At 43.7% G+C, this 12,500-nt stretch overlaps 1 protein-coding gene across 1 annotated transcript in view; it reads right to left on the reverse strand.

The window, feature by feature from the left end:
• Positions 1–2,305, reverse strand: part of LOC123508644 — a 152,405-nt gene extending 150,100 nt beyond the window's left edge. Inside the window, 1 exon segment of the mRNA XM_045262488.1 lies at positions 220–2,305. Within this exon segment, the coding sequence (XP_045118423.1) occupies positions 220–1,736 (1,517 nt within the window). The 5' untranslated portion in view covers positions 1,737–2,305.
• Between the last annotated feature and the right edge of the window lie 10,195 nt (positions 2,306–12,500).

The raw sequence follows: 12,500 nt of genomic DNA on the forward strand, positions 1-12,500 counted from the left end.
GGTCATGCTAACAAAACATCACTAACAACAGCTATTACCGCAGCCACACCTGTCGCCGGCCATTTGAATATTCCATTAGCAGTGCAGTGCGGTGCTCCTACAGCTGTAGCCGCCTCGGGGCAAGCAAGTGTGCTGCAGGCGACATTTCTGAGGGAGAGTCACCGCAGTGTCGTGAACGTTAACTGATAAATGTTGGATAATAAAGTGTCCCACAGTTACCTGGCAGCGACGTGCAGGACGGTGGCGCCATCCTGGTCAGTGAAGGCGAGGGCGTCTCTGGAGTGTTTGTTGAGGTACTTGAGGGTGTCCAGGTGGCCCAGGGCGGCGGCGTCATGCAGGGGCGTCGCCCCAACGTTACATCGCACTACACCTCTCTGTCTACCGTTTTCCAGCAGATACTGCAGGATGTGGTTGTGTCCTCCTCGAGCGGCATAATGGAGGCAGGACGCACCCTGCAGGTCGTGGGCACCTATGTCAAGATGCCCCTGCTTGTTCAAGTCTTGAAGGTACTCCAGGTCTCCGAGACGACACGCCAGGAGGGTCGTGGAGATAATGTCGTCTTTGGGCAACAAGTGGACCAACGTGGACTTGAGGAGGTCCAGGTGGCGGTCGTTTCGCAGCAGCGAGGCGAGGACTTCTGGCTTTGACCCCCGATTGACCTCCCCGATCTCGCAGTAGGTGTGGATGCTGGACAGGCTGCTCTCACTGCAGCACCTGTGCCGCCACTCACATTCGCTGCTGCTCTGCTCCTCGCTGTCACTCACGTCCTCGTAAGTGTGCGTGGACGAGGAGCACGAACACTGGAGTTCACTGTAATGGTGAGACTCGTTGTCCTCAGAGAACGAATTGTGGCCAGAAGATTGCGGCGGCGGCTTCTTGAGGGTCGGAAAGCTTGACACGCCCATAGCCTCCAGGGTGCCGGAGCGTGACGCGTCTTTGCTGTGGACACAGCCAAAATAAAACTTCTTACTCGTTCCGTTCACCTCAGAGAAGTTGGTGTACTCAAAGTCTGACGAATCGTCCTCTTTACCTGTAGAGACACCGCAACACTCGCTCTTCCCAGCCGTGTTGAACCTCATTGTCCCGTCGTCATCGCTCGTGTCGCTGCTTCCCTCGTTGCTGTGCCTGTCATTTCCGCCCCAGTCACCATTGTACGTGGAAGTCTCCGAGAAGGACACGCTGGAGGGCTTGGCGTTCATTTGGATCCAGGTTGCAATGTTAGTTTTCCAGTGGACGCTCTTCTTTGGTCGCCGCGGAGTCTTCTGGACTCGGCCAGACAGGCGAGGACTGTCAACACCAGACTTTAAATGCACGAGAGGGCTTAGTGGTGGTGCCCAGGGGCTCTCCCTCCCTGAGCCCTTGCGGAGCTGAGGGCTGTGGAGAGGCTGTCTTGCCCCAGGCCTGAGTCTTGGGCTGCCGATCGTCGGCGTCTTCCTGCCTCCATTACGGTCCGGCAGGAACACCTTATGGGTGACAGAGCGACGCGTCACATACCTCGGGCTTGACACCTGCTGTCTGCCAACCCAGTGAGAGTTCTTCCCGGTGAGGTCTTGGTACCAGGAGCCAGACAAGTCCAGCAGCTTGAGAGGCGGCGTGAAGGGCGTGAGGATGCGCTTTGGTGTCATTTTGCCCATGGAGTCGCCGTTTCCGATACCTTTGCCGAAGCCCATGATGTGCAGAAAGTAACCACCACCGGTGTCTGCCGGGGAGGTCGAGTACGCACCGCCGTACACCATCTCGGCACTGTGGGCTGCGTCAGGCTCACGTACAGCTCCTCCATGCACCTTCCTTCAGCCTCGGACCAGCGTCGCCGAAGAGTCACGCTCTGCTTGTCGTCCTCGGCCTTGACCAAAAGCACATTACAGGCAACTTTGCGTCTCACCACACCGCGGCACACATAGAGGAGGAGCAACTCAGAATATCCACTGAAGCGAAACCACGTGACACTGACAGGTAAATCACGGAGGCAAGGATGATATCTACGGCACTATTACTGTCTTGGAGTGTACCTGATGCTCCTTCACTCCCTCACTACTGTTGAACCTTGCAAAGTAAATACCAATCCAAGCACACACGCACACACACATACACACACGTTCAGGTCACATGTCATGAGGTTATCAGGGCACTGGGGCACATCCAAGGTCATCACAACACAAACACGTCACGAACATGTCACTGTCCATACTCGCGAGTCACTGCATCCTTTCAATAATATTCTTGGTTAAAACAGATCCCACAGAGTGTCTAATGCAGAGGGAGCAGCCATGGCGGGCGGGAGCAAAGGGAGGGCTCCATCTCGGCTGCCGGAGCGGGAGTAACTGACAGCCGCCACCATAAAGCAGAGAGTCTCACCGCTGCTGTGTTTCTCTCCCTCGTCTCACCTTCATACACGGACCGAACGCTCCCATCACCACGTGCTTCTCCCTTTCCACAGCTACTCTTGTCTGGTTTATGTGATATTCCCTAGATGCTTTCACTGTTTGATTTTTGTCAGGAGTCAGATTGGCAAAATTTGTCTGCATTTCAAGAGCCACTATCAAAGGTGTTGCTATCAATCTATTACCATTGTTGCTACTACTATTACGATTACTATGAGTCATTTGTTTTTGCAGCAGTAGTAGTAGTAGTAGTAGTAGTAGTAGTAGTAGTAGTAGTAGTAGTAGTAGTAGTAGTAGTAGTAGTAGTAGTAGTAGTAGTCGTAGTAGTAGTAGCAGCAGTGATAGTAGTAGTGGTGGTCATAGCAGTTACTGCAGTAAAAGTAACAACACAACTAAATAACTTAACCAACACCAGTCACTTTCCCGCACACCCTGCAGACACACACACACACACACACACACACACACACACACACACACACACACACACACACACACACACACACACACACACACACACACACACACACACACACACACACACACACACACACACACACACACACACACACACACACACACACACACACACACACACACACACACACACACACACACACCACAGCATAGTACCACAACTTTCCAGTACTTTACCCTCACCACACTCATCACGACTAGTAATGAAACGGAAAAAGAAAGGAAAAACAATCTTGAGAGAGAGAGAGAGAGAGAGAGAGAGAGAGAGAGAGAGAGAGAGAGAGAGAGAGAGAGAGAGAGAGAGAGAGAGAGAGTAAACCTTTGTAGCAGTGTATAGGCATTACAGACAAAGTTTGGTTCTCACATGGACAATCTTGACGAGTTATGACGGGGATGGGAAAGAAAGCAAACTCCCATAGACACACACACTCCCACGATGCACACTTAACGAGATACAATAACTTTTCCCTCCCTCTCAGTAATGGAGGAAACAGCTGCCGTGCACGTGGAGGAGGAAAAAAAAAGTCATTCCGTAAAGTCATGTTATGGGAGGAAGGAGGGAGAAATGTCCACACTTGAAGGAAAGTCGAGGGACATAGAAACTAGATCGAGATTTTAGTAAAGAATGAAGAGAATGCTACGACGATACTAAACTGACTCACTCTCTCTCTCTCTCTCTCTCACTCAGCCTGCTCCGTCTCGTCCAGAGTGAATACTGACCTAAATTCGAGCCTGAATACTTTCTTCTATTTTTTTTTCTTCACCACTTATATTTATGGACATGATATGAGGGTACAACAGCAACTACACTGGTCTGTTTTTACCTCCTGTCCACCTCCAGACCTCGGCAGGTGCAATCAGTGTGAGGCAGGTACGTTTCGTTGCTAATGATGATACTTTTGTTTGTATCGCGGCCACGCAAGAACTGGACGGTTTGGAAAGAGATGTAAGGTGTTGTTTTAGAAGACACCACAAAGACATGGGTGTTACGATGGTGATAATGATGCACAACAGCAGCTATTACAGCAACATCAACAACAACAATAACAATAAAGACAACAACAATAACAACAACAACAACTACTACTACTACTACTACTACTACCACTAATATTACTACTACTATTATTACTTCCCAACAATTATTTCCATTTGGCTTTTAATATGCAGTTTTGTTCAATCATTAAGTTGTCATGTTTAATCAAAAGTCACTTAACAATGCTCTCATATAACTACTTACCTACCTATTCGTCTATCGACCTATTCACATACAAACAAATGTACGAATAAAGACAGAGAGAAATAATAAAAAAGATAAAAAGAATAGCACAAACAGATACAGAGGCAGGAAAAGTAGGACAAAGAGACAGATGCAGAGAAGCAAAAAATACATTAAGTCAACATAAAGAAGAGACAAATATAGGAAGGCAAGACCCTCATCTTCATTACACAACCACAATAAAGAAGAAGAGCAAATTTTACACGGAGCAGTGAAGAGAGAAATAAGAGGGAGTTACCTACACAACACCGTTCACCACCACCACCACCACCACCATTTATTTACCACCTGTCACTCTAGGAAACTTGCGTCGCCTCGCTTCCGTTCTTCACTCCTTTTTCCGACATGATAGATAACATTAAAGTAATCTCATTCTTTTTGTCTTCATTAATAAGCAACAAATAGCGAAAGATTTAGTCATTATAAATCATGTAAAACTTAAAAGGGATTATTCTGAATGCACATACACGCACACGCACATGGACACGTACACACACACACACACACACACACACACACACACACACACACACACACACAACAGTTCGCGATGCAGGAACCGTAATACTCCGCACAGCCTAAATTGAGCGGATAGAAGAGGGCAGGCGGTGCAAATAACAGATGGTGAACAAATTATCGCTCTGACTGTCACTCCTAATGATCCGCAAAGAGGAGGAAGAGGAGGAGGAGGAGGAGGAGGAGGAGGAGGAGGAGGAGGAGGAGGAGGAGGAGGAGGAGGAGGAGGAGGAGGAGGAGATGGAGGAAGAAGAAGAAGAGGTGAGGATTATAATGATGAATGAAATGAAATGGACAAGAGACACATAAAAGAAAAGGAAAAAAAAAGAAAAGCATTAATATTATTCACTGATACGGATACTAATAAGCGTACACGAGCATGCACACACACACACACACACACACACACACACACACACACACACACACACACACACACACACACACACACACACAAACACACGCACACACCGTCACATATACACAAACCTACCCCACTCCTTATCCCACTCTCTTTCCCTCCAAGCACATCATCATGTTGAGAAATCGTAATATTGCTGATCTCAAAATAAACGTCAATAATTTTCCCCGGATACACGAAAGAAAAACTTGCTTACAAACCAACAAAAATACCAGTAAGTAGTTCATTAGGCCATCATCTTCTCCTCACCTGAGTTTGCCTATACGGGGACTGGTTTAAATTGGTCACTGCCTGCACTGAAAGTTTAACCCCTTCAGTACCATGACGCGTTCCCATATTCATTTTGCCTACTATTTGGTGATTTCATACAGCTTCATGTGGAGCCGATTGAAATAGAAAAGACTGTGGCCATTAATCCTTTGACCTCCATAGACCATTCGTAATGTCAATACAATAGTCTTATCGTACACAAATCTCAAGGTAAAAAAAAATGTGTCTCAGTATTCAAGGGGTTAGACTAGCCTGAAGTGTTGGAATGGTATCTAACTCTGCGTTGAAATCTCCATCTAGTTTTGGATTTGTGTCTACATGTGCGTTGAAGTTTCCTTTACTTGGTTGTTTTGGATTGGTATCTTATTAGCGTTGAAGTTTCCTGAACATACACGGATTTCTTTTCTCGTTTCTAAGTAAATTTTGGTTTTGACCTTACATCTGACCTCCGTTGAAGTCCCCAGAGTTAGCAATGTTGGATTACTATCTGGTCTGCGTTGAAACTTCCTAAATTTAGACATGCATTTCTTACTCGTAGACAGGAGAATTTCTGGTATCGTTTTTACATCGCGTCATTAATCTCTTTAGTACCAGGACAGGTTTCATTTGCATTCTAGTTACCAAATGGCAACTTTATACAGATTCAAAATATATGGTAGGATTATAATAATAAAGACTCTGGCCATTAATCTTTCGACCTCTATAGAGTCTTTCTAATAAAAAAAAAAAAAACTAAATCGTCTAATGATGCCCAAAAATGAAAATAGAAATGCGTCTCAGTATTGAAGATGTTGAAAAGTGTTGTCTTTAATTTTCATAAACGAAAAAGTTAGAAAGAAAACAGTATGCGCAGTAATATGTACGCCTAGAAATACCGTTTTCTTTCTTTAGTTCTGCGTCTGTAAAGATTAAAGAAAACAGGAATGTAAGAGAAAACGTTCGCTGCTTATGTCGGTGACTATTCTATAACCGTCAGTAATTTTGAGCTTGGATTTTTACGGCAAGAAAACAAAAGAATAAATAAGATAAAGAAAAAAAAGAGAGAAAAAAATAGGAAATGATTAAAAAAACAGTAGGAAAAAATAATATCAATATATCAATGATTAGGAAGCAAAACAGCTGGCCAAAAATAAGAAAAAAAGAAAAAAATGAAAAAATAAATGAATAAAGGAAATAGAAAATAAAACGAAAAAAAGTAAGGAAATAATAACATTTGGCATCTTGTTCGTGACAGAGTAAGCAGAATTAATTTACAAGACGCCTGAAATTGGGAAGCACACCAGCTGACCATGACACTGGGGAAAGCTGGACACGAGATGCGCGGAGAGGAATTTGATCACGAAACTCACAGTGTGGGGGGGAAGGGGTTGATGTTTCTTTACTTTTTATTATCTTATCATTATCAACTTATTGTTTTTATGTCAGAAAGGAAAGTCGTCCAAGGGCAACATAAAGAGCAAAATACAAAAAAATGACCCAATTCGTTACCAGTCATTTTGGAGGTCTAAAAGAGAGGGGTAAGTATCTTGAAACCTCTTTCTTAACCCCTTCAGTACCAAGACACATTTGCATATTTATTCTGCTTATTATTCGATGATCTTATACAGCTACAGAGACTTATGCGGTGATTAAAACACTAAAGACTCTGGTCATTAATTTTCTGACGTCAATAGATCCTTCCTAATCCATGCAAAATACTCTAATCACACTAATAATTCATGACAAAAATACATTTCAGCAGTGAACGGGTTAATTGAAATCAAGACAGAGAAGTTGGAAATACAGGAGTAGGTAGGAAATTCCCTAGTTTAATCATAGGACTGATATTTTTTCCTCTTTTTCCCCACCTCTGACTCACTCTCCTCCCCTTCAACATTGCCCTTCACCACACACACATCCTCCTCCACTCCTGGCCGGATACCAAACGTTAAGTGAATGCTGATACATCCTTTACATTATATGTAGTCTCCTGCTGGACCCCGGGTGACTGAGTAAGCTTGGTCATCAATTATAGTGATCAGTTAAAGACATGCATCACTTGAAATCCTTAACCCCTTCAGTAGTAAGACAAATTTTGACCTTGAGTTTTGGTATAATTAGACGATTTTTATTTACATTAGGAAGAGTCTATGGAAGTCAAAAGATTAATAGTCGGAGTCTTTACTATTTCAATTCCCACATAAGCCAAATAGAAACCAGAATGAATATGAAAGTGTGGCATGCAACTGAAAGGGTTTAAAGCATAGCAATAAACGGGATAGCTTGATAATCTAAATCAGTTTACATGGATGAGGTAACGATGATAAAACCGGATACGCAGCAAGATTATGACACACACACTGGACTACAAAGCTGAATATATATGCATATTCTTCTAATAACCCTTGACGTGCGAGGTTGAAGTTATACACATTTATCTGGCAAGCAACAGTGAATTGGAGTAATGAGGTAATCAGTGTCTGTACTTACCTGTCACCTTCCGCCTCCACCTCCCAGTCCTTTTTTCTCACCTGGAATGAAACAGAAAACAATTAGAGCATAACGAGGAAGGTGATCAGGTATTTTCTGGGCAGCTACCTGATCGATTAGTTAGGCGCCTTATCATTGTTGTCGTTATTAACATTATTATCATTGCCAATAATATCTACTGGTACTTATTTGATTGATTAGATAGATATATTATTATTACTTTTGTTTTCATTATCATCATCCTCAATATAATATCTTGATAGTTAATTGAGAGATTAGTTAGATGGCTTATCGTTATTATCATTGTCATCATTACCGATCTGATTTCTGAGTAAATATTTGATATATTAGTTAGACGCCTTATGATTATTACTATCAATATCATCGTTCTTAGTATTTCCATTCTGTTCTCTTTGCTTTAACGACATTATAAAAAAAAGTTATTTACTGAAAGTGATTATGAAGAGTGTTAAAGATTCATTTTATAATTACAATTATCTCAACAAAAACACGATTGCTTAACACCAGAACACAAAAAGCAGTCAGTGATGTGAAGAAACAATTAAGAAATGGGAACAAATCAAGAAAGAAAACAATGTTAGAATTTTAAGGCTAAAGAGGAAGGAGGAAGGAGGAAATAGGAAAATAAAGGTTTAGTTTGAGGCGCCGCACTGAATCATCACGAGGAAGCAAGGACAGACACTCTCGGCTTCATAAATACTCAAGGGAAGGCAAAATAAATGTGTGATACAAAACTCAACAGACATTTGAAACATGACACTACAATTAAGTCAGAAAAAATAATAATAAAAAAAAACTCAAATAAATAAGAGATAATATGCAATAACTCATGTTCCATTGTCAAGTGAGTAATCATGACGGTAATTGATAGATTAAGAGAGAAAAACAACATTTCACGACAAGCTTAAACCCGTCTTCATGCAAATAACTGACATTTAAAATCCAGAATTAAACACGTCATAATCATAGCTATTCTGTCGTGTGTGTGTGTGTGTGTGTGTGTGTGTGTGTGTGTGTTCTGGAAAGGTCGTGTCTCGGCAAGATGAAGTAACATGAAGGTCGTCTGTCAATACACAAAGGTGGCTCGTCCTTTACCTGTCCTTACCTGTCCCAAACCTTGACGCATCTGTCTGTCTGTCTGTCTGTGTGTCTTCCTCACGTCTGTACTTGTTTTCATGGGTATCAACTCGTGTCCAGCTTTATATTATCATGACTCAAGCACGAAACACTCTTTAAAACATGCCAATTATAGACACATCACTTGGATTGTCTTCATATTACTTTCTTGTGAATAAACTGCACCGTCATGTCGAGATAAGCTTAACATTTCCTCTTGGGTCACTATTTACTGCATGAACTCTCTAACCTACAAATCTCAGCTCGACTCCAGGATAGGGAAGTTGAAAGCCTGTTCCTCACCTTAATGGACTGATAGACGCATAGACAACCAACAAAACTGAATGTAAGTCATAAAACCCGGATGTCAAAATTTGCAGTGTTTCAGAGTAAGGATTTCCCGCGCAAGGAAGGTTCAGAGGCCAAGGAAGCAGAGTAGAGCACAGAGGCAAGGCGGAGGAAAGCTTACGTTCTGAATTTAGCTTCACAAAGGTTAGCTGAGGAAGGGTTATCGCCGCGTGCCTCCCAGATCACACTCAGTCCCGCAATACTTGCATGATTAGCGGGCGAAAGTAGTGGCGATGACCGGCTGTTTCACAATTATTTTCAGAGAGAGAGAGAGAGAGAGAGAGAGAGAGAGAGAGAGAGAGAGAGAGAGAGAGAGAGAGAGAGAGAGAGAGAGAGAGAGAGAGAGAGAGAGAGAGAGAGAGAGAGAGAGAGAGAGAGAGAGAGAGAGAGAGAGAGAGAGAGAGAGAATGGGGGGAGGGTTATAACGTAGCATGATAAGAAGTTTTCATTCGTTTTCTTTTGATCTCTTTCCCGTTCACTTGTGGTTTTCGTTTATTCTGCATAAGTGTCTGTGTGTGTGTGTGTGTGTGTGTGTGTGTGTGTGTGTGTGTGTGTGTGTGTGAGAGGGGGGAGGGATGGCGTGTGCGTGTGCGTGTACGCGTGCATTTGTATGTGTGTGTGTGTGTGTCTGTACACGCGTCGTTATACACACTCGCGCCAACCTGTCTAGACAACCAAGAGTGACACTACAACTCAAACAATTACACAACACTGACAAACACGACTGAGAATACACAAACGTACACAAGCACACACAAGCACCCTCCTCTTTGACAACCCCTGGCGCCTCTATACATAACAGCACACCCTTACCACCACAACCACCCACAGCAAGGCCACAGTATGAAGAGATGCCCAAATTAGTGACACACAAAGATACTTCTCTATGACCACCCCTAGTGCCCCTTACACCACAGGGCACCCTCAACACCACAGCACCACAGCAAGGCCACAGTATGAGGGGATGCCCAAATTAGTGAAGAGAGAGACCGACAGATCGACCACTTCACGTATTGACAATTCAGGAAAAAAAGAGATCCGCCTGGCACGTCTGAACAACACAGATGGAATTTGCCCCGCCTGACCAAACACTGCTGCTCGTTTTCTATCAAAGGGGAGCCAAAAATTAGGGTTGACTCAATTAAAAGTGACTGGTAGTGAAGGAAAAATTTAAATGGTCTTAATGATTTTCTCTTTAAGCCTTTCAACACTAGGACACATTTTCATCTTGAGATTTAGGTATGATTAGACAATATTACTTACATCAGGAAGGGTTTATGGAGTTCAGAAGATTAATGGCCAGAGACTTCACTATTTGAATCCCCCCACATGAGTTTCTGAAGCTGTATGAAACCACCAAATAGTAAGCGCAATGAATAAGGAAACACGTCATGGTACTCAAGGGGTTAAATATCTGAACGCATTGCTTGATTACCCTTCCCTCTAACATTACTATTAACCAGTAGAGGAAGTAAAAGTAATCAGTTTTCATCCTACATAGGCCAGACTTGTGGGAAACTTTTGAGAAGAGAGAGGAGGGGCAGGGTAGGGCTGGGCGGGGTGTGGAAGGGGTGGGTCAGGGCGGGTCAGATTAGGACAGCACAGCCAGGTGAGAAAAACTTGCCCAGGTGTGTCCCCATGACCTTCTCCGCTCCACCACACGCACCACACCCCTCTCCACCTCTCCAGCAGGCAAGCAAGCAAGCAAAGAGAGAGAGAGAGAGAGAGAGAGAGAGAGAGAGAGAGAGAGAGAGAGAGAGAGAGAGAGAGAGAGAGAGAGAGAGATACTAACTGCACGAATTTTACCCTGTCTGCCTGCCTGCACGAACCAAAAATTGATAAGTACGAAGGCATGGAGAAAGCCGCGGAATAAGAGGAGAAAAACACTAATATTGAGGACGGTAACTCTTTCGCCATCACTACCACCACCACCGCCGCCGCCACCGCCACCACCACCAAGAGGCGAGTGGCGTCCTTGCAGCGTTTGTGGCTAAATGAATGAATGTCAACAAGTAAAATGGGCCGGAGTGACGAGACGCGGGAAATCTTTTGTGCTATACTACCTCATTAACACGTGTCCTTCTGGGGGAAGTCTTCGATACACGCCTTCTCTTTGCTCTGTCAAGGCTCAGTAACTATTTGTCCAGTGTGCGATGCACGTGTGCAAATATTCCGTCGAGTGGGTATACGTAATTCCCTTTCTTTTCTTGTATGTAAAGACGCTAGGTGTACTTTCTTGATTAGACCATCTGCACATACTTTCAGTGACTGGTTAGTGTGTTTATTACGTTTACACTCACCTGCGTTAAGGAAATTGTCCTCATAATGGTTATAGTATCACCTTACACGGTCGCATCTTCCTGCGCTACTTAAGAGTCACTGTGAAGATGTGAACAGTGACAAGAAGTAAAGTAAGAGTGACAAAAACAGCTTCTATAACACTTTCCACATCATTCCTACACCTTCAAATCTTCTTACACGAATTCTCACTTCCCTGTAAAGACATAAACTTCAACGACAGGGACTAGATCAACAACGACAAGAAGTAAAGTAAGGGTGACAAAAACAGCTTCTATAACACTTTCCACATAATTCCTACACCTCCATATTTTCTTACACGAATTCTCACTTCCCTGTAAAGACATAACTTCAACGACAAGGAACAGAACAAGGACAAGAAGTAAATTAAGAGTACTAAATTGCTCCTCATAAAAGCCTGAACCTCATTACTGCACCAACAAACCTTCCTGCACTAATTTTCACTTCTTTGTTAACATATCACCTGAAATAAAGAAAATAATAGAACAGCTCCTCTTAATACTTAGCACATCATCTCTACACCACCACGTCTTCTTACACAAATCCTCACTTCCCTGTAAAGATGTAAACAGGAACGGCAAGAAAGAGCAAAGTAACATGAGCCACTGACCGCTTGTCTAATGCCACCTTCTCCTTGCACCCGTCGTGTGTCGAAAACCCGAAATCTAGCGAAAGAAAACTAGTCGCGCGCTGCATTGATTTAGTGAGTGGGCGGGTGAGTTGGTGAGTGGGTGGATAGGAGGTGACTGATCCACTCAACGAGCTTCTGCTACAATCCTGTTAGAAGAGAACCTACTTATTGTTTTTGCTCCACTTTTTTGCCGCCTTCCTCCGAGCGGCGAGGCACGAAAGACAAGTCGTGTTGGAAGACGCCACTGACCAC

The sequence above is a fragment of the Portunus trituberculatus genome, chromosome 25 (genome assembly GCF_017591435.1).
Source record: "Portunus trituberculatus isolate SZX2019 chromosome 25, ASM1759143v1, whole genome shotgun sequence".
Classification (NCBI taxonomy): domain Eukaryota; kingdom Metazoa; phylum Arthropoda; class Malacostraca; order Decapoda; family Portunidae; genus Portunus; species Portunus trituberculatus.